The sequence below is a fragment of the Ambystoma mexicanum genome, chromosome 7q (genome assembly GCF_040938575.1).
Source record: "Ambystoma mexicanum isolate Mex_15411 chromosome 7q, UKY_AmexF1_1, whole genome shotgun sequence".
NCBI classification, from domain to species: domain Eukaryota; kingdom Metazoa; phylum Chordata; class Amphibia; order Caudata; family Ambystomatidae; genus Ambystoma; species Ambystoma mexicanum.
In genome coordinates, this window is record NC_090941.1 from 39610774 (window position 1) to 39634988 (window position 24215).

A 24215-nucleotide genomic window follows, 5' to 3' on the forward strand; every position below is an offset into this window, starting at 1 on the left:
CAAGAGACCAGAGCAAGAAGTAAGTAGAATGGAGTCAATAATGAGCCAGGAAAGTGGAGTTAGGCACCACAGGAGATGAGATTGAGAGTATCCAGCAAAGAGAGCAGTGAGAGTGGAGGTATGAGGATATGGAAATGTGTAAGTGGGTCCGGAATGACCGGAGTAAGAAAAGGACAGTGTCAGAAATCAGTGGAGTCACACAGGTAGAGTCAGATGAGTGGAAACAAGAGTCAGTGCAGTTAGTTAGGCAAGTATGTCAATAATCAGTAAATTCAGAAAAGTGGAGTCTGCAGAGTGAATCCCAAGAAACTTGGGACAGGGAAATATACTGCAACAGTTTGTGCGTTACAATCCACTTTGTAGTTTGAAAACTGCATTGTGAATCACTGCACATAGTTATTGATGTGTGCTGCTTCTAAGTGGGTGTTGTGATGAAGTAACATGGTTTAGGCTATCTTATGAGGCTGGAGGTGCCCCTAGGCTGTCTTCCTAGAGCTATTACATGATGGAGTGCCCAGAAGTGAAAAGGAATGGACACTCAGGGTCCCCAGCCCATCGCTTCCCAAAGAAGTAGCATGGCTTAGTCAAAGCCCCCAGGGACTCAATGCTCAGAATAGGGTAGAGCCCGGAAGAGGAGAGAAATGGGCAAACAAAACAACTGCCAAGTCCTAAGGAGTCACATCCAATGGAAAGAAGAGAACCCTCAGTTGCATCAGGGTAGCCCAGACAGAGAGAAGGCGTTCTGTTCCCAAAATCAAACCCTGGAACTCAGGAGGTTCTTGATCTGTCATTCCGAGCCACCTATGCGGATATTCTGTTCACAAATTAAGATGAATCTTGCACTCCAAGAAGACCCTCCAATGCCTGGGAGATAACAGTCACAAAGATGAACATGTTTAAGAGCACAAATACCAGGGACTGTCATAATGCACAATTTGTCTTGCCTTAGAAGTGAGGAGGTGAGTAGAGACCTGCATTTGAAAATAGACTAGCCACCGCGGGACACAAGGGAATGACTGTAACCATTGGTTCCCATAATCAGAAACTGAGTACTGTGCAATGCTTCAGTGTCAGGAAGACATCAGGAACCTACCTATGCATAGATGGTCAGTGTTGCCTCTTTGTGAGCCCACGGGGCGGGGTGGGGAGGGTTAGTGGGAGGCAGGTCTGCTGACCCATTAGAGGAGCACAGAAAAACAATGTGCTATGGTGTTGGTGGTGACAGGTGATGTGAAATGGTCAATGCTGGCGGGCAGAGGTGAGCAGAGCAGACGCGATCAGCTAGCCAGGGTGACTGGCTGATGGGATTCTGCCTCTTAGTGGATAGCAGAAAACATTCTCATTGTCATAGGTGTTCTTTCAGAGGAATGGGCTACAATGTCTGCTAATTAACACAATTTTCTAAAGGGTAGAAGCTGGAGTTCACAACAGCCCATACCCTCCTGGAAACCTACAATGTAACGAGACACACTTAATTGATGTTATGAACATTAGTGAGACTGTTTTCCTGCACAGCCCTGTCTTGTGCTACACTGGATGATTGGCCAGAGCTTTGCAGAAAGATCAGGATTTATTAAAAAGCAGTTACATCATAAAGCCATGTTTCAACAGCTTTTTGGATAAAGATCAGAAGAGGAAGAGGTAGAGGATACCCACCTAGGATACGGTTCAGGCTTCAAGAACAAGGACCTTTTCAGCACCTAATTAAAATTCCGTAACATCTGATACAATCAAAACACAAACCTACCGTTTATTGTAATAGCCGGGCCTGTGGCTCAGTGGACTAATGCATCCACTACAGGGTTCTGTGTTTGACCTCATGGTCACAGTTTCCAACCCTGACCGATCTACTCAGCCCTTCATCTTTCAGAGGTCAATAACATGAGTACCTTAAGTTGGGTTGCAATAATGAACTGTATCTGTCAATAGCTCCAAGATGCCCCTATGGGGTGAACGTGTGCTCTACAAATACACCTATTATGTTATAGCATACCAAGATGTGAGGGTGGGACTCTGCCTTTCCTGAGGAAATGTACAAATATAGACATAAAATGCCAAGCTGTGACCCAAATACATCTTCTAAATTGAACATAGTCAGTAAAAACAGTCACATATTTGTCAATCTGAGCCATTTTGGGTTCATCCATCGTGGACACTGTACCTCGGTTTCCTGCACAACAATGAGACCACCCCTCTAGGAGGGCATGGACAGGACGCTTTCTGGTTAAACTACATCTGTTTTATATGAAATTCTACTATAGCCATACAACCACAACAGCTGTGACACCTTAATGTTTAGACCCCAAGAAAAGTCAATAAAGACTCCCTTTCATAAAGTTTGCAAAATAGTCCATACACCAGAATTACATAACTCACTCAAATGGGATGCAGTGTTCTATTTGAAGATCTTTAAAAAAAAAAAAATGTCTGTCAGTAAGCTCAAGCAAATGTTGCCATTTTTGGTCGGAAACTTTTTTTCTCTTTATCCTTTTACACACTACTCATCCTTCATTGTTACATTTTAACCATTCCCACTCAGTTATATTTTTTTTTCAGCCCGATATTTTTTCGGTCGATCATAGATTTCAGCAACGTTTTTTTCAGATAACGTTTTCATTTGTTATGAAGTAATCTCAAAAATCATCAGAAATCTTAACATCTCAGAGACAAATAAATACAAAGTTGTAATGCCGAGATGAAAATAATACAACATCTTCAACCTCTGGTTTGAATCTTGGCCAGCATCATACAGCAAAGAGGTCTTTCAGATGCAAGTGCCAACATGAGAGCTTCTAAACACTATGCTTCCCAAGAAACACACAACAGTCTCTCCTGTCTCATTAGAAACCCATAACAGCTCCCTTAAAGAACACTTATTACCACCCAATGTCAAACTTACCATCGTGCAGCACACATTTGAAGAATTTGGTAACGAACCAGAAAACATGCAAAGGCGTTTTTGACAGCAGAACATACTGCACAACTGCCAGTCAACTAAGGGAAGACTAAACAATATGAGTTAAGGTATTTTCATTTCTTTGGATGAAAACCATATAGCAGCTCTATGAGTTGTAGACTGTGACCTGATAGGTCAAGAATCCTGCTCAATACAATCTGAGGTTGTATTGGAATCAAAGAGACAGTTAATTCACTCCCTTTGAATAACTACACTCAATAGGCCAGGATAGGTGATTTCTAATAATGCATCAGTATTCATTTTACAACACATATAGGCACCCCGTGTGCAATTTCAGTTATATTTACAGTGGATGACACTCAGAGCCACCTCTGTTTAGAAAATATTCCAATGTCTGCTGTCAGCATCAGTGATGTCTCGACCACATTGACTGTTGCTTTAATCGAAGTCTCTCGAGGCCTCTAAAAACTGAGGTTCATCTTTAGAGCAACATCAAGGCAAGAACATCAAACCTTATCTGGTCTTTCTCACATAGTAGAACTGTGGAGGAACATCCCCCAATAACCAACAACAGGATGTCACTACCCCTACAGATGCAAAACAAAAAACTATAGATGTTACAGCTTCAGCCACACATCTTTATATGTGCCCAATTTGCTATTTCTAGTAAACTGCAGTAACTGAGAGGTGTCAAGTGTAGTGATATACAGTGTTTAAAAATATAAATATGTATAACTGAGCAGAGGGGGCTGTGATTATGACAGGTCGTCAAACTGTACACTGCATCTGCATACTAATGTTAACTGTGGCACCAGAAGGTTGGCTTGCAGTGTCAGCACATTTTTCCCACAAGCACTTCATTCAGGTTTGCACTTTGCACACGTGATCTTGCGCTGCAAGTGTTCCAGTGCACACTGGGTTGCCCCTTTCAACCGGCCTACCTTTAAAGTGCTTTTCAGAATTCGTAGTCTGTGCAGCCTTTCATTGACTACTGGATCACTACATCTTTTTATAAAAGACTTCTTGTACTCCATTTTGGTTGAGAGTCGGTGATCTCCGAGAGGGGACAGACTGGCCTGCTCCAAAGCCCTGTAGAGATCTTGCAACGAGTCTGCTGGCTTCTCTGCTACAGTGTCTGCTATTATAAAACAAAAGAAAATGAATGGAGCACAATTAAATTGGGGGTTCATAACAGGGTGGCAGTCAAAGTCTCTTGCCTTCCTATTCAAAGAACGATGTAGGTCGCAAGGAGACTGCCTAGGGATAGCACACAGCCAATACGTATATTGGATGTGGTGATCATTGGGAAATATTGCCAATGTTACCATATAACATAAAGAAATTAAGATGGGCGCCTATTTTCTGGGCTTCTTGTTTTGACATTTTTGTAGTTTGAGAGAGTCATGTCAATGTCCCTTTCAAACAAATCGTGTCAATAGCCTATTTGCCTGATCCTGCCCGTATCATCTGAGACTAATGCAATTCCCTTCAGACACAGTGGTCCATATTTTATGAAAAGGAAGCATGAGATCGGGCAAGATACGCAATAGACTAGCTAGCAGGATATACATATGAAAAGCACTGACACATTGCTGTAGCAATGCAAGCACCAGTTGTGTGTAATATACATGTTTGCACTACTCTTCCAATGGTACATGGTGAATCGAAGCCCATACGCAAGCCAAGGTCTAATGACTCTGTTATTATGCATTTCTCACCCCCACTTGTAAGCTTGTAAGCCAGAATTGATCCTCTGAGACCAAGTAGCCATGGGGGTCTTTAAGTACTGTATACTGTAACACAGACCTCTGAGTGTTTAGTTGTGGAGCTTGGAAGAACAATATCACAAAGTCTCTAGGGGATCTAAACTGAGGTTTTAGTGCACGTTTTTGGAAATGGAAGACTGTGACAAATCCTACGGCAATCACCTTGCTCCCTAATTTCTAAACCGGGTAACAATATGCTTTCAGACACTACGAACTGTACAACAAAGTGTGTGCTTTTTAAAGTTGGAGTTGCGAACATGACGTTAATGTACAAACAAATTATGGCTTGTGGGGGTGTACACTGTGGTGAGAGGCTTTAGATGTCAAAGAACAAACGCAGACCACTTAAATCGACAACCTGACAACCAGCTACACCCCCTTCAGGCACATCAGTGTACCTTTACTGATTATGGTGTGTCAGATAGAGCCCATCTCACAGTATCTCAGATTTGTGCTGCAAACTTTTCAATACCATTGCATATCAGATATTGTATCCACATGTGGTTTCTGTAGGATAAACGCAAATTCATATGTATGCAGTATTTAATAAGATAATGTGATGATGTGCGACCCTGATTACCAATAAAGAAAACGTTAGATTATCCGGAACCAACTGAAACACAATTGCACTGGAAAATCCAATATGCCAGATCATCAAATGTCAGTGTCTATATTTGCGAGATCCACTAAACGGAGCAAAAAACTGAAAAAAACAGATGTTCCCTGACATCTGTTCTGTTTAGCAGAACTCTTCTATCTGGAATCTCGGATTCTGGCCTCAAGACTCTGTAACTGCCTAATACGAACGGGCACAACGCAATACGTGTGGGGATGGGGGTGATCTAAAAGTGAGAAAAAAAGCAGATCCCAGCTACGAAGACATGCTCACTAAACCAAAGTAATGTCTTATTCCTCACACAAGACTTGAGTGAATTATGCTTTTGGCTACTCAACCAGTGGGTCCTATTCAGTACTTAAGTTAGATGATTATTTACTTTTGTTTAAATACAAAGATGCCATTTATTGAACATAACAAGAAGCCATATACAGTAATTTGCAGAATGAATTTTTTACCCTCAAAACACTAGAGAAACTGAAAAAGATTTTCTTTGGTGATCATAGGTCTATATCACCTTCTACCCTATGAAATGACAATGCAATGTCATGAATGCATTAATTGTATATGATTACAAAGGAACGAGAGATTCCTCCTCGGGGTACCTTTGGTTGGGCAGAGTTGCCTTTCTGTCAGCCAAGGTTTTAAATCCGATTTCTGTACTCTGTCAGTCTTCTTTCCATGGTTCTCCTTTTCACCATCTTTGTTCTTTAGTTTAATTTTGTACTTGGCAGATCATTGCACCTTGTCAAATGTTTAGTGTTTTGAGGGTAAAAACAAGCCTGCAAATTACTGTCTATGACTTCTTGACTAAATGGTATCTTTGTATTTAAACAAAAGTAAAGAATGACTTAACTTAAGTACTAAAGCGGACCCACTGGTTGAGTTGCCTAGAGCATAATTGACTCTAGTCTTGTGTGAGTAAAAAGACATTACTTTGGTTTGGTAAGCATTTCTTTGTAGTGGGAACTCTGTTTTTTTCACTCAAGACTTTGCAATGCAGCATTTCGTCAATGGGAATGGCACTATTACTGACAATGAGAGGAGCCCACTAATGTAGAATTTCCATTTGGTGGTGTGAAGGATAGCAAAGCTTCTACTATATATTATTTTATTTAATATTAAAGTGATCTAGATAATTCTTAGCAGATTGTGGAATAGATGTCCATAGAACTGCCACAACAGGTAAGAAAGCAAACTGAACTTTATGGAGGGAGCAGCATACCATGTTAGGTTAATGTTACTTATACTGAAATAATTAGATTACCACAACTGAGAACCTACACACCAAAACTCGCAACCTACAAGTACAGCAGTGCTAAGTGATCAGAAATATTGGTCACTAAACATTAATCAGCATTGATGAAGCTGATTTGATTGATTTGATTTAGGCATTTGTATGGTGCATACCCCGAGGGGACCAGGCATTGACTGCATATAAGTGCTAATGTAAGAACTGATTCATTAAATACTGCACCGTACAATCTTGTAGACCTGTTGGGTTCTTTAAGACCTATTATAGCACTGATATAGCGTGATATAGCATGCTTTGTGCAAAACAAATGTTGGTTGTTACATGGTATTACAATTGATTATGATAATAACATTAGAAAATTATCTTTTCCTCAAAAAACTGGAAACCTAAGTTGAAAGATTGTCATTATATTGGGCAAATACAAAACCGAAGCAACACATATTTTAAGTTCAAATCACTGCTCATGCTCTGACGCGAATATCATTTTTAATTCACCAACACAGTAGCGAATATTATGCCATGGTCAGTAAAATTGAGGGTCCAGCTAAAAGTAAATATACATTTCTTAATGTCAGCACTTTTTTCTAAAAGCCCAATAGTGGTAGAAGAGACAGGAAAATCCTAACAAACCAGACTCAGTATTCTACTGTACTAAAAGAAGATAATGCACAGCAGATATGGCAGGGAGTCCTTGGGCCCTGTTTGGAAGAGTTGACTTAGTTAATGTTCAAATTCTGAGGGGGTCTTTGGAGGATCCAACACAGAAAAAAAGAATTCAAAACATCTCAGTAGGTATATATGTCATGTTTTGATATGCGAAATTTTAAAAATAATTAAGATGTAAGTAGGCATTCTACGTGGCAAAACAAAGAATACTCTCTAAAGGAAAAAAAAAACACAGAAAAGCAGCAATGCGTTACAGCCTAAAAAACAGTCCACAAAGTCCATGCGTGATGGATTAAGATCTGAAGAATTGACAATGTCACAGCTTTGGGGTTGAGATTTGTGGAAGTGTACCTAACTGACTAGTCACAGTGGTTAACATCACTGAATAAAGATACCAGATTCTTAGACATTTGGTAAACGAAACAGTGATTGAGTAGCAGGTGTGAGCCTAGGGTTCCTGAAGAAGGGGAGTCAGCTACTGATCATCTCTGAGCTTGCCTAAGGTCAGGAAGCTTCAGAGCTTAAACCTTCTTCTATGTGCATGCAGAGTGTTTCTAAAGAAATGGTAGCATCCTCTACTTGGCGCCGTGGTTGCTTGTAATTATATTATCTTTTTACTTAGATGAAGAGATACATTTCTCTTGCCCTATATCTTATTAATATGATTTTCCATGCTTAGAATTTGCTGATGTGAAGTTTTCCTTTATTCTGCATGTCTTTCTAGCAGCATATAGTTATTCAAATTGATGAATCAACCATGTAGTCATTTCACCAAGACACTGTGAAATGGTCACTGCTTCTGCCAGCCAGAGGCCTCTCAATGCTGCAGTGCCACATGCACTGTCACTTGGAGATCCAACACAAGAATCTGAAATTAAAAGATAAGGTTTATAACTTGGTCTGAGTGCTATTGATTGAGACGATTTTGAAATCCTAACCACTTCCTGTTCTGGGAAAGGCACTTTCCAGTGCTTTTGCAAAAGAATAGGTTCAAACACGCACCTCCGCATTTAGATTGTGAATGCCAATCATGGTGATAGATAAATCTGCCCCACATCTGTGTACAGTCGGTACCTGATATGACCAACTTTATCTCACTGTTAAGGCACCAGGTGCTGAGCGACAGATGCACCATGTGGCCAAGTTCTACACACCTTTCATATGGTGATTGGGGGTTTGACGGCAAGATAAGTACATTTTGAGGTTTCTATGTAATCATGCAGGTGAAAATCATAAATGTACCCACACATATATCAAACACAGTGGTGAATACGTTGACATTTCTTTGTGATTTCTATGCATTAAAAATGAAAAACTGATCTCATTGCATTAGCCATTTCCTTACAAGATGCATAATGGAATCAAAATGTTGAAATACATGAACGTGTCCATCGATTTCAGCAGGGTAGAACTTACAAACCAATAGTGATGTAATCTCTCATCAAATTCTATTTTACCATTTAATACTACAAATGCAGTGTTAAGCTCAGGTTTATGGTGAAATAAAGTAAAGGCCCTAATTGCATCTTAGTTTGCAACACCTTATGAATATCATTGTATTTACAGGGAGAAGGGAACATATATTGCAACAAGTGCAACAAGTGCACCAATTGTATTCATTTGTATTTCATTACATTAGCGTAATAACTACCTTCGTAGGATCAAAGAATTTCATATATAAGTATATACATTTCCAAATGTGTAGTACCCCTACTGACAGGTTGTGTAACTTTAATCCTCTTGGATTAACATTCACTCAAAACCATATCCAAATGTGTGTGTCCTACAAGTTGAGGTGTTTGACCAGAACCTGACTAAAACTGACACAAGGGATAGCAACCTCTTTGCATAAGCATTTTGCCATTGGGATTCTGGATTAGCTTTAATTACTGAAACACAGTTTTTCCCCAACTAAATTATACTTGGGCCAGGCACTTACTGGAGAGATGCTGATTGAAAATTGAGGTTGCAGACATTTGAAGAAGAATATTCGGTTCCAATAATTGTCTGCAAAGCACCTTTTCTTGGGCTATATTACTTCAAAACAATTCTGGAAGGCTCACTTTGAGGTAAGCCATCCAAAATGGAATTCAGTGTTCCAGGGGGTCATTAGTTTAAGTGCAAACAATGCATAACTTTAATTAAGATACATTCCTTGCTGTAATCCAGAGAAGAATAATCTATATTTCTCTGGAAACATGCTAAAAATCCCACCGGGTCCCAAAGCTGTAGCATTGGTTTTGTGCCCATTTTGAACTGAAATACCCAGCGAGACCTTTCACGGATAATACACATTTAGATGAGTAGCCGTCCTTCCAAAAGCATTGTACTTTTTAACTTGCTAAAATATACACCTTGCTTGAATTATATTAATAGGGTTGCAATTGATTTCTCAATTATTGCGCATTATTCAATATTTGCAAATGTTTCTTTTACAAATTATATTTTGAAACACATTGTTATTGTTGCACAGTGACATTTAAAATGCGATATGATTAATACACGAATATTTCCATAATAATCCATAGATCACATTTTCTTTGACAGTCAAAATTAATTGTTATTGAATACTAACATCATTTACGAAGCTAAGTGCAATTTGGTAGATGGCTTCCTATGTTTTGAGGAGGGGAGACGTGTGTTGATTTTAAGATGAGGAATTATCTTGGCGTTCATGTACTGAAACTTAAGGTGCTCTCTTACTCTCAGAAGGCGACACCCTTTGTGTTCCCTATAGTCAACTGAAATCCCGAATTCATTTGCCTCCAGATAAATGAATCCGTAAGTAAAGTTGGTTCACCACAGAACTGTTATGAATATTCCTAATGCAATAAACATGTGCATGAACTAATTGCTCTCATTATATGAAAATATTTGGTATTTTATTCAAAGGCATGTCGTGGTAGATTGGAATGTAAGGATGTTATCCACTTGAATTATATGAAGATTAGTGGGTTCTAATAGTTGCTTCTAAGGTGCCTAAATTAGCATGTGTTTTTTGTAGTTTGCACATAACCCGGATTACAGAATCCTCCACCTATCACAATTACCTGAGGTGTATCTAAAATTCTCACATCGCTCTTTGATAGACACTTTTTTGAACTTTTAAATTCATCGTAGCCAGCGTGAATATTTTGATGCAATGCCCAAAGAGGAGTGGCATTTCTTTGCAACGGATAGAGGCACCTTGCAAGAGTTTCTGAGTTGTTGATAAAAATTGAGAATTTGAAAGCTGAGCCGCTTGCCATTTATAACTTGACCTTGTCAAAAACTACCATAATTGCTCTGATCTGTTTGAGAACACAGAGAAATGTGTGCTAATTAGTGTCCATGCTGATATCAAAACGAAGTCCGACAGGCTACCAATCCGAATTCCCTTCGAGTAAGCATAATAACACATCTCGAGTTCCTGTAGTGATGCAGCACATATAAACACAGACACCTTAGGGTTTGCTGGGTAACATAATTCAAGTGTAAAAGATTAGAAAATCACTTAATTGTTGCTACATGAAACGAATTTAGACAGCACACTTGAAACTGAAATATATATCATTTGATACAGTAAGAATTATATATACAGGGTGGGATCAATAAAAGCAGCACTTAGATTGCAATTTATTTAAAAAAAATCCACGTTACTTACGTAAACTCACATATCAATTATGCCAACTGACTATTTTAATAAAACAATTCTATGCACTACTAACAGTTCAAGATGAAGTATGTAACCAATATTATTAGACGCATGTGCACAGCCTTGTTTTACACAAACATACCAGCAAAGTCCCAACTGAATTGAAACACATTACCAATTACCGTTACAAACTGTATTGCATTTCCCATTCCCACTTCAGGCACAACTGAGGTCAACATACAGATCACACAGTGTGTTCTTGTGGCTGCTGAGTAGCAAACATCTGATGCTCCTTTATTGCAATGGGATACATTTTAAAGCACCTGCTGATCATTTTGCAATGCATTTACTAAATGTATGTTGTGGTCTTTCACAAAGAGACCTCTCAAACCCATGACAGAGTCACTTCATTAGAACACAAGCAGCTGTAAAACAATTGGCAACCGTGATAACAACATAATTGCAAAACTCACAGAGCCCAAAAGTAACCGTTGTTAAACCACAAGCAGTGAACCCAACTACTCCAAAAGGAGGTTTGAAAGATAGCTCTCCTCCCTCACCAGAACAGAGGAATGCAATTCTATCCCATTACAAAATCAGTCTGATGAACATAAATCCTACCTGAAAAACACTTAGCAGAACACACACACACACACACACACACACACACACACACACACACACACACAAACACACACCCCCAAATCCCCCCCCATTACAGTATGTATCCAATAGCTAAGAAATGTAATCCTATCCCTTTAGGAAATGTGTGCATTATCCTTATTCCTGATGAACCAGAAACGTTTCCCATCATTGGAAGATGCACTCCAAAAATCCCATTGATGGCAAAACAGTAATACATATTAGTACCCGGCACGCTCTGTCCATGGAAAATACTACACGTGGATTGGCTCTTTTCTGAGCCATACCACACGGTATTCCCGTGGATGTACGAGTGTGCCAGCCTTTGTTCCCAGCGAGGGGCGTGGCAGCCCCTTAGCCAATGAAGAGGCTCTAAATGGGGCAATCCCCGCTCCGAGCCTCCCCAAGGCTGTAGGATGCCTTCGTCCCCCGCCGGGGACTCAGGTACATTTTTTCCCCCACCCTTCCACTGCAAACTATCCCCTCATCACTTACTTTCTTTTTTCTTTTTCTCGGGAGCGAATGTGCTGGGAACAATTCTGTACCCAGCGCGTCCGCCCCCGATGGCCACCATGGAAAGGGAAAACGGACTACATTTTCCCTTTTCCGGTGGCCATTTTATCTGACATTTATTTATTTATTTTTTCTGTTTCGAAACACGGCAGCGTTTCGGAACAGAACAAAATGCCATTAGTACCCCGGTATAACGGGCCGGGGTACTAATGGCTATAAGACCCGAGGCAGCGGGCCAATACTGCCCACGGAAACTATGGCCCAAGGGGCTTTACCTGGGGCGGTATTGGCCCGCCACCTCGGGTCTTATTGCCACAATATTTTAATTGTGAAAATTGCCAAATACCCATTACACATAGGAAGTGACTTCCTTCTGGTCTTCCTCCTGTTGATTTAATTCACAAACAACTGTTGTCACAGTTGTGGGGTCACCACATGCAGCTCCTCAACAGTACACAAGCATTCAAAACCAATCAACTGTTGCCTTATTCAGTGAAAATCCAGAATAAAAAGGAAATACAAATACCTGCACACCCAAAACTTCACACTTTCATTGCACATGAGGAAATGGCAAACTATGCCTGGATATGTGTTATTCATCAGGGTTCTATGAGCAACCCCACACCATTACAGCCTGTAACTGATGAAAACGACTGTATTATAGTTGAAAATCATGGTTCACAGGACATTTATTTTGAAATGGATACTAGGATCGGCTTGGTACTCAGTGACCAGTACCTCACTGCTGAATTGGTTTATTCCATAATTGGTTGTCTGCATGAAGACTTGGCCAGCAATAATTGGGAGGTACGTAATGCCAACACAACCAGCCCAGAAGGATTATTTCTTGTTCACTCAGGTTACCCTTGGGAAAAAAGCTGGATGCCACTATACTTGAAGATAATTGCTGTTAACGTTATTGATGAAAAGTATATATATAAGCAGACAGCAAAGGATGTCCATGAAAATTTCAAATGGAGGAATAACCGCACCTTTTTTTATAAAAAAAAAGCGGGGTCCGACTCCCCCTCTCCCCCATCTTAACTATTCCCCTTACCCCACCCCTATATTTTTTTTAAAATGTGTCCAAATTTGGAAAAAATATCGCTAAAAAGACTTCCCACATTTTCATTTCTCCAATGTCAAAGTTAAACCAGCATCTCCTAGTCTCTGGCAAAACCAATCCTAACGTCATATCATGATCATTCCTATCACAGCCCACACCAAAATATCATCCTGGTAAAACCTCAGCCCCTTGACATCACCCAGGAGGGTGTGCATTATTCACTGGAAGACACTGGCTGTAGACACCAAACCGAATGGTATTCTGACACGCCAAAACTAGCCAATGTGTGTGATAAACGTCAGTATGTCATAGGAGACTGGACACATGCAAACCTGATGGTACTCCAACCTCAAATCCAACAAGGAGTAAACCCTTGAACCAGCTAAGTCTGAAATCATCCCACCAATCTTTGGCAACAGGAATCTTTCTGTCACCACATTCTTGTAGACCTCCCTGAGGTCAATGCACAACCTGATGGTCCTGTTGCCCTTTCTTACGACTACAATGGGGCTCACTCATTCTGATATCTCTGTATGACACCATCCTTGAGTAATGTCTTTAATTCCAACTCCACCTCATTTTGAAGTGATAGAGGCACAGACCTGAGTTTGGCTGCAAAAGGAATCACACCTCCATTCAACCTGATCCTGTGGATAAACCCTCTGAGACATTCAAGACCCCTTTCAAACACAATGGGCTGCCCACTTAATCACTTCATCACCATTCAATGCTCTGACAGCAGGCATATCAGTGTTTTCCCTAGTATAAACTTGTTCAACTGCATTGGGATCGAGTTTAATCCTGAGTGCTGCTTGGCAGCTCCACAAAAACAGATTCCCGCCAACATTGTTGACAAATACCCGACTAACTGTACTCCTTTACTGAAACATTAGGGTGGCCTGCAACTCCCCTATGAACACAACAGGGTTATCTCCATACACCTTACCGCTGACCTCTTTCAATGCACAGCATCTCAAATCCCTTCCCCACGATTCCCTTCTTATCAGGGTGTAGTCAGCCCCACTGACAATAAGCATCTCCACACCCACTCCATTAACAGAATGATGGTCTTTGGTTTTTCAATCTTCTACTCACATACGGTGTAGACCACCTGGATAACTTCCAACCCATCATATACCTCCAAATCGCACCCATCCTCAACATTCTCACAGTTCCAGAGCAATATCTTGGAAATCTACAACATTTGGCCATGTTACCCCCTCCTTCTACATAATCTGCATTTACCAAACACAGCAGCACACTCTCTGTCCATGGCCAGATGTTGCGTGCTGTTGCACTGGTAGCAACATCTCACTGGTTGGCCGGAGGAGCCAGAAGAGTTCCCTTCACGGCGAGGATGCTACAAATCTCAACTGAAGAAGGGGTCATGTTTGTGCGGCTCCTATCCTTGTGTCTTGGTTTCACATCCACATCCCTCTTGTCGGAAACATCTTTCGACCATGTGTTCACTTACTTGCCCTTGACTTATGGCCAATGACATTCACATACAATGAATTGTCGGAATCCCTGCTACCAGGCCTACATAGCTCTTTGATGCATGAGGAGGTATGCCAATTTGCTTAGCAATCTCTATAGCCCTGTTGAGATTGGGCTGCTTCTCCCTCCAAAGGCGAACTGATAATTCAATGCCAAACCTCTAAGAACAGTGAGAAACTCCTCTATGCCCCTCCTTCTTCCGTTCACTCGTCGGAAACCGGTAACGGGCCAACATTTAGTTTTGTTACCTCAAAATGCTCATCCAGCCTGGTTGGGCTTGACTTGAATGCAATAAAAAAGTATCATCCACTGCTGGAGGATCAGGGAGCCTGCGTAAGATCTCCTGTCCACCATGACCAAGACAGTGGTACATCAGGGCATCCTTCCTGTCAATGGAATAATTGGGCGCATGAACTTGAGGAAGACCTCCTTCCAGTCTTTTCATCTACTGGTGGGCCCACCACTTTGGGGCAGAAAAATTGTGGGGCCTGGGATGTTGGTCATAGATGCAGGTGGGTGTATGTATCCACCAAGTCACTATTCACAAAGTCAGAGGCCTCCAGCGATCTGCCCAGTGCCAGGCAATAAATGATGTCCACGTGGTTCCAAATCCTCACACTGTCAAAGCCCCACAGCAATGTCAATGCCCCACAGCAGCCACAGGCAATCAATAATGCTGACGGAGTACCAAACCCCACACATTCACAGCCCCACAGCAATGTCAATGCCCCACAGCAGCCACTAACTCCAAATAACCTCCTCACCTCCAGGGAAGGGCTGCCAGGAAGAGCTGCCAGGCAGAGCGTCCATTCACTAGGCTCCTTCAAATCCACTCCTCCTTCAGAGCCACTCAGCTCTCTGTCAGCGCCAACAAGGATTTGGCCTTGGTAAATAGGGTGTATCTCATCATCCAGGCATGGATAGCGACCCACGGTCTATGCCTGAATGATAACAATACCAAGCTTATCATCCTGGGCACCCACACCAACCTTAAGAAACTCGTCCAGGAGTACTCATTCTTCATAATTGATGGGAACCTCATCAAGGTGGCAAAGGAGGTAAAGACCCTTGGCTTCTACCTCGACTCCACCCTTTCCTTCGAAAAACAAGTGAAATCAATGGCCTTGTCCACCGGCTACATCTGTAAACTCATTAGGACCGGCAAACCCTTTCTGTCGAGTGACAACTGCATGACCCTGGCCAGAGCCCTAATACTTTCCAGGCTAGATTATTGCAATGCCCTTTACATCGGCGCCAATAAATCAATTGTTCAGAGGATACAAATCCTCCAAAACAACGCCATAAGAGCTGCACTTGGTGTGACCAGAAGATCACATATTTCAGTGACTAGGCAACAAAATAACTGTCTTTTGACCCACAATAAAATCCTACTAAAAACACCATCCCTCACTTACAAAGCACTAAACAATGCTGCCCCTAGCTACCTCATGGATAGACTCCTTAGGAGAATATCCACCAGACCTACGAGACTTAGTAACGTCAACTGCCTCACTAGCCCCAGATTCAAGCTGGCCAAGGTAGGTGGCAGCAGCTTTCCCGTGAAAGCAGCCCCACTTTGGAATTCTCTACCACATCCTCTTAGAGAAGATCAACCATACCTGAACTTTAGATGCAACTACATTAACTTGCTCAAATCCACTGACCGGTAGGCTGGACCGCTGGGCTACTTACACCTCTCTGATGTATCTGTATATTCCCTCAAAGTACTTTTAACATAGGACTGATGTACATATGTATTATTCCTGCTTATAATCTGTATATTTATTTTTATTCCTGATGTATATATTTAGCACTCCTGCTCATAACCTGTATATATGTTTTATTCCTGCTTATAACTTGTAACTCTGTAACCCACGCCTTGCATTTTCTTTAACTGCTGAGCCCTGATACCTCTGGGTCTGGTGCGCATTAGAAATAAACAAACAACCATTCAGAGCATATTACAGCTCCTGACTCAAAGGCCAGCACTTGCCACATCATTCACCAATATCCAGAGCGCAGTACAGCTCCTGCTTGAAAGGCCAGCACTTGCCACAGCAGCTCCTGCTCCAAAGGCAAGCACCTGCCAGCAAACCAGGGTTCCTTCCTTCTGTCTGCTTTCTCTGCAGCCGGCACACCAGACAGCTTGTCGCCAGTGAAATAATACTGGATACCACTCTACTTGAAGGTAATTGTTACTTTTCATCGATAAAGGTAACAGCAGAGTATGTAAACTGGTCCTTCCCCTTCAACTTCTCTCTCTCTCACTGGCCACTCATTCCACAATCTTGAGCTTTCACCCTGCCTTCAAGCAGCAACTTTCCAGGCTGTCAGGGGAACAATGTAATAGCCAATCAGCAGCATTCCAGGCTGACAGGGAAACAGTATAATGGTATACATGGTAAGCTATATAACAACCCTCAAGATGCAGAAAGTGTCTCCTGTCACTTTTAGAATACGGCACTACTTTTCAAAACCAAAATTCATTCCTAATGCTAAAATAAAATGTCCCCAAGACAGGGAACAGAACGTATAGGAATATGCATATTACTAACAAACATATTAACCAACATTGAAGAAACATCTGAGATGCTCCCATTGGAGCCATTTCCTTATTTTCAAACAATTATTGAAAAAAAATATTTTTACTAGAGAAAGCGAAACTGCAAAAGAAAATTAAGTGAGTTGATTATACAATCCCACAAAATGTTTTCCTGCAAATAATATGACTGTGGCGTAACTCATTTACATAAAGTAATAATTTGAACACAAAGAGGCTCCAAGTATTTTTAAGCCAGTACTGATTACCGTTAGCTTCATCGTAAAGCCTTTTAGAAATCATTACAATTTAGAATCTAAAGGAATATTTTTGACAAGTCAACAGCACAGTCACTAATCCTATGGTAGTTTTACAGAAAACCAACAATCAATTGTGCCTGTGTGCCAATCTTCAGGAACTTATCCAAAGAGTCAATACCCCTAGATGAGATGCCCAGTATATTGAAGAAGGCGTAAGACAAAGTCAAGGTTCCAAAATATATAATGTATGAGACATAAACAGTGACTATTGGTATCAGTTTAAAAGGCCCGCCAACAGATATTTTACTTGCATTTTCAAGATCAACATTCTTGCTTCACCAAAACACTTTCTGTTTTCATAAATAGTGAAAATTAATTCAGCATATTCTTAAATAAAGCCACACCAGATACCAAAGTATGAAGAAGCCTCATGTATGTAGATGAAATACTGATAACATGTCAAACATTAAATGAACACATAGCTGAACTCTGAACATTTTTGACTCAACTGAGAGATGCAGGTGCAAATATATGAATACAAAAAAACCTAATTGGTGCAGAACAAAAGTAAAATGTTTAGGCAATGATGTCACTGCTGATGGTCTTAAAGATTGAAGCATAATTAGAACAAAATAATTCCACTATCATAAAGAATCATAGTAGCTAACTGGGTCAAACCAACAATCGTTGAAAAAAAAAAGAACATTACTCAACCACTAATAAAAATATTGAAGAAAACAATTAAAAGGGAGTGAATTATTTTCCAAACTCAACAGCAATAGAGAAACTAAAGCAAAGTCTTTGCCTCTTGTATGGCCTACCCTATCAAGAGATATCATTTTATTTGAAAACTCCCATCTCAAACATGTGTATCTGGAGCACTATCACAAAACATGACTAATAGGTGGTCATCACTCATTCAAGCAAAGCGCTCGGCCCTGTGGAAATAATGTCAAGCATCAAAATCAAATGGTAAACAGTAAATATGTAGCCAACAAAAAGTTATTCAATGAAAAGTTTGTGGTGAAAATACCTCTGCAGTGAAAAAGTTGCCAAGCAAAAAGTAGTCAAACATGTAGCTGAAAAGTAGCCAAAAAAGTAGTGCTACTAAGGCAATTGTTAGGGTTAATGTGGGTTTAGTGTGCTTGTGATTGCCTGGTTTATGCTTATGAAAGAGGTTAGGGCAAGGATTGGGGTTAAGGTTAGAGTAAATATGTTGAGGTTTGGTTAGTTGTTAGGGTACATTAAGTGTAGGGTATGGGTTTGGGTAAGAATTAAAGAAAGGGGTGCAGAGGTTGGAAAGGGCTGGTGATGTTGACAGAGGATAGCGGTTAGGATAAGCATAGTGGTTAAGGTAAAGTAAGCATTAGGGTAAGTGTTAGAGTTGAAGTTAGGGTAAGGTTAGTATTACAGCAAGGGTTTGGGTTAGGGCAGGGGCTATGAAATTTGTGGTGAACTAGTGACGTGGTTCGAGATAGGTTCACTGTTCATTTTCAATTTATTTTGCACTAAATAATATGCAAACAAAATGCTTTAGAGCGTTGAAGGGTTAGTGTTCTGTGAGAGTTCAGGGTCGGATAAGTGTTGTAATTAGAGTTAGGGGAAGGTTTAGGAATTGCGGTAGGGTGATTGTGGAGGGTTTGTTAGAGGTTTGGGTCATATTTCTTGGGGACATTTTCCCATAGAATCAATCAGATCAGAAAATGTGTCCACCCTGTGGTGACATGCTAGCTGTTGACAATGCAATGGTTCTGTATTGCATTTTGGATTGAGATCAGAGTGGTATTTGCAGTTGAGCGGTATTTAATGATGGTCAGGAATCAAAAATGTACAGTATTCGTCTCTGAAGTAGACAGGCAGTGGAGCATTAAGAAATTCATTTTTCCCTGAAAGATACTGCATTTTAGAATTTGGGAAATGTAGCAATCATAATCGACTCAGCCACTGATGGTATTGTTCAAGCAAATGAAATTACTGTATTCTGGGAAAAGATAAAAGGACACTCTAATGTGAAGGAGTAAGTAAAGATGTAAATGACTTTGCAAACTACCTTGCAAACATTATTGATGTGGAGGTGGAACACATTTCAAATGATCATTTTCATGCCCAAAAGAAAAAATAAAAGCACCATGTTTTTTTGTTTAATTGTAACTCGGTTACACCATCCCCACCCACCTGGGAAATCCCAAACAGCCTAAAATACACCCCCAACTACTCCCCATGTTACTAACATAGGGCTAATGCTGTGATCGGGCGCTAGTGCCCAATCAAGTGCATGCCAGCCCAGATCAACACAGGATGAACGGGAAACCCAAGGCAGTCACTGAGTGGCCCCAGTCAGCAGGTAAAAGGTTCACCTTCATTGTAGGATCAAGTGTAATGGCATCCGAGGCACAACCAAGTTCCTGACATTACTTTGATTCAGGGTTCCACCTGACCTTCGAGCTTCTAAATTCTGGTGCCGTTCCTGGGCCGTGGGTTGTTTTTGTTGTGCCGCTCTGTCAACCCCATCAGGAAAGGAGCACGCAGGCTCGAGAGATGTAAAGAATTGAGATTTCCCCTCAAACTGGACTCTTAGCTTCGCAGGGGAAAGTATGGAATATTGTATATTATTTTATATTGACCCCCACAAATGATCTCCTAGATGCCTGAAAATGTGCTTAGAAGTACGGGAAAACCTGAAATGTGTCACCATCATAGTGCAGGTCCCCCCTTCTGCCTGCTGATCGAAGGATGGTATCATGATCCCTGAAGTTCAGGAGGCACGCTATGATGGAAAGCGGGCGAGCCCCCGGATCAAGCCGTGATGCTGGAATTCAGTGTGCCCACTCAACTACAAACAAGGGGGCAGGTCATCTTCACCAAAGACTGCATTGCAGAGGTATTCCACAAATTCCTCCATCTTTGATTGACCCTAGCATTCTCTTATCCTGCCTATCCTGATGTTATGTCTGTGAGCCTGACCCTCCAAATCTTCATTCTTGGTGGAGACTGACTTAAGCTGAACTTCTAACGCTGATACCCTAGTTTCCAGTGATATAGTATTGACCTCAAGACCCGACACTCTATGCTCCACCTCATCAAGGGGGTCATTGTGTTTCCAGGCGGTGCTGCAACATACCCACCTTCGATGAAAGAGAATCCAACTTCGAGTCCAGACCACCTATTCGCCCTTGAGCTGCAATAGGATTGCCTTGATGTCTGAGTATCGCTCCAGGGTAATTTCTCCTGGGTTCAGCCTCTTACGTCCCCTGGTCAATTTGCTGTGACAAAGCATGGTGCGTCTTGGCTGCTGAGAAGCCTTCAAAGGAGAGCTTTATTCCCATTTAATATCTGAAGAACAACAAGTGATCGAGCCTGAAGGACCCTCACATGTCACTGCAGGGGTACTTATGGATAAGGAAGTTCAACACAGCTCACAAACAGGCAACCCAGCAAAATGTACGTGGTGCCTCTGTGCAGCCAGCCAAAACAAGCCACCACCTCACCTCCTTGTGTGCGAGCGAGATATGTGCCCCAAAAGCCACAAGGCTGTGTTCAATTCCCTGCGAAAATGGGTATCCAACTATTCAGTCAGCCCAGCTGCGACTCCATCAAGCCTCCCACCCTACATATACAGTTGTATATAGAGGATGAAGCCCCTGATTGTGCATGAGCGTCGCCCCCTGAGCAGGTCAACTTTCCAAGGATCTGGCAGCCTCAATAAAAAAGACAGGGGGGAAGCCAACCCCCGCCGATCCAGTGTTATGCCAGACCAACATAGAATTCCATCTGCAGTTAACTGTCCAACTTGTTGCCATCTGCCCACCGAGCAGGGTTGTGGCCATCTGGGAGTCCGTTCAGTAGTCGCAGGCTGACCTTTCACCTCACTTCACTTTACCGGCACATGAGGCCCAATGGCCTGTCGGAGGCCATGACTTTACTGCCCCAGCTACGCTTACCGGGGCTGGTTGCACTGCAGCAAAGCTGCTCCTGCTTCCAACCTGGCTACAGGATGTAGGCCTTCAGCAGCCTCCACAGTGCCTACCCTCAGCCCAGCATGGCAGCCACCAAGGACGCCACCATTCTTGCTGCTAGCTCGGAGGCTGACCAGATGCTGTGACGCAGTTGCAGGCCCCTCCACACGGTCTCTGGAGTCGGGACTGACAGGAGCACGAGGGCTCCACAGGTTAAGCACAGACTTGGCCCAGCATACCCAATGCCTTTTGACCTTTGCAGGCACCTTCTCATAGTCTCAAGGTGAGCCAGAGCCACAATTTATCAGGAATAATTTTGGTTAACGCTCTCGCTACTTAGTTGGGCTCTCTATTGCCATGTTTGAGTGTCAAGCTTCTGATCGTATCATGTTTCAAGGGGGTCTACATGCTATTAAAGGTGAACCCCAGGCAAAGTGTTGATTGTATATGTTGTGGGGATTATGAGTGTGTGCTCTGTGTTATAATGAACCAAATAGTGTTTTCAATTTGTGTAAGCAAGATTAGTAGGAAAGAAAAAGCATTTAGGGCATGGAATAAGGTGGCATTTTCTGTGATTGTACAAATATTAATTTTCCTATTCTGTAATACATATATATTCCTTCTGTACAACAGCCTGCTTCTTGGCTTATATGGGGAACTAGGGTAAGGGACCTATGCGGTACTAAATAATTCATAGACAGGACTAGATTGATCTGAAAAGTAATACTAATGTGGCGCTTTTGATTGGGGAGGGAAAGAATTTCCTGCATCGAGGGTTGCTGCATAAATATCCCTAACATATAAATGGGAGCTTGTGGGCAGGATATAGCTTAGTTTTTGATTCATGACAAGTGCATTGGTAGCAAGCCAGCCATTTTAGTGCAATGTAGGTGAGGTGTATGGCAGTTTGTTAATGCATATTAAACTACCACTGCCACTGTTGGCTTGACCTCTGAGAGTCAGGGAGGTGTTCAGAGGAGAACGATTGTGCAGGGTAATGCAAAGTAATCTGATTGGGTATTGATTGTTGAAATCTAGCAGGAATAAAGTGCAAGATGTTTGGTCCTGTGTAGAAAGAGATTATACAGTTGCAAAAACCTGCTTGTGAAATGAGTGGGGAGTGGCCACTGGGGACTGGCAAGCCAGGATGATAAAGGGGGTTATATCAGTAGGCACTGACATTCTGCTTAAAGTTGGGGTGTTACACAAAGCTTTAGAGGGATTCTACATCGCCCAAACTATTCATGAGGAACATATTCAAATGGCTCTACTTATGGTTCATTTATATTTCTTTTTGCAATTTCCTATGAGTGTTTGTATAATAAAGAGGCCAGTATCCTGAGTCAGACTGCGGACCTGAAACAGGCCTAGCAATCACTTGAGCAATTGAAAGATAAAGTACAACAAAGACAGATTTTAGACTTAAAACAAGAAAACCTCATTGAGCAACTTTAAAATGAGGTAAAAACCTACCTACAGGCCAGCGGAGAGAAAGACACAGAGTTTACTGCACTGCAAGATACATATAAATATTTGGCTGACCATACTTGTCACCATGGATTGTTGCTGGATGAAATTGTGACCTCCAAACAATCTATAAAGGAGCTTAAACATGAAAACATTCAGTTAATTATAAAAGGCTATGTAAGATATGGAGTGGTTCGAGCAAGAGGGGATGCTGGACCACTGCGCTGATCTAGTGGTCTCTTGAGTAATTCTTCCTGCTGCCTGATTGATGGCTCCCCAAAGGGGCGATGCTCATAGGCACCCTGTGTTGTAAGAACATTGTAAGAGGAGATTTTTTGGGAACCCTGTCATTATTGATGCTGGATTGGAAGAGGTAATACTCCTGAAGCTTGTGCGTGGGGTGCATGCGAATGATGAATCATAACACTGTGATGAGTTGTACAGTGGCTTTATTGGTATGGATATACCGTATTTACCAAATGCAAATCCAACACATGTTTCAACCCATACGATCTTTGTCAAGGCGTAGTCGGTACATGGTTATAGGATCGGGCATAAGGAAGCTGGAGGTCAGCTTGTTGCCATGCAAAGCCTCTGGTAGTCGGATGGATGGTCACAGTGATCGTCCAGTGCTAATAACAACAGGGTTCCCAAAAACCTCCTCTTATAACGTAATAATAAAAGGGGTTGACTCCCAAAACAACTTTGATCGGATTCACCAACATTTAAATATCCTGAAACAAAAGAAAATGCAACTGATTAAGGAAACACACTCTTAAACCTGGATAACAGTGTCCTATTACAAAAAGTAAATCAGTTGAAAATGGATACTGAGAAGTATCAGTCAGGTTCTCAGCAATTTACCAGAATAAGGGAAGAACATATAGAGTTATGCAGCATTTGAAACAAGCAGAAATTGACCTATTACAGGCAGCGCATGGTAGATACGCTCAAGAGAGAGAACTTGTGATGCTAAAAGAAAAGCCCCATGAACATGCACTCATAAAACAAAAATATCAAAGAGAATATGAAATCCTTCAAGATGAAGTAGAGAAAATACATTGATTGGTGGCTCAGAACAGTGTGGTTTAAGCCAGCCAGGCATTGGTGTCAAAGTTAACAATTCAACTCTCTGAATATAAGCAGGAAATCCTGGCAGAGAGAAACACATGTGAAAAATTAAATACTGAAATCAATCCAAAAATATAAAAAGGCAGCGAGACACCCTGACCAATCACAGTATGGGATAGGGCGCTGTGATCAAGGAGATATGTCACTCCAATTAAGGGCTTTGTGCCAGTTACTGGCAAACTCCCAGGTACAGATTGGAACTGACCCCATGCATACCACTTATAGAGAACAGGAAAACATGAAGCAGCGGGCCTCACCTTTGCCTAGTCAAACTGATCCGTAAGGTCAGT

The 24215-nt window shown here is 41.6% G+C and overlaps 1 protein-coding gene across 1 annotated transcript in view; it reads right to left on the reverse strand.

Moving 5' to 3' along the window:
• The window catches only part of CNKSR2 (connector enhancer of kinase suppressor of Ras 2), a 2376238-nt gene that overhangs the window by 66264 nt on the left and 2285759 nt on the right, over nucleotides 1-24215 (reverse strand). Inside the window, exon 21 of the mRNA XM_069639527.1 lies at nucleotides 3859-4055. Coding sequence (XP_069495628.1) covers nucleotides 3859-4055 — 197 coding nt within the window. The remainder of the gene's footprint in view (nucleotides 1-3858; nucleotides 4056-24215) is intronic.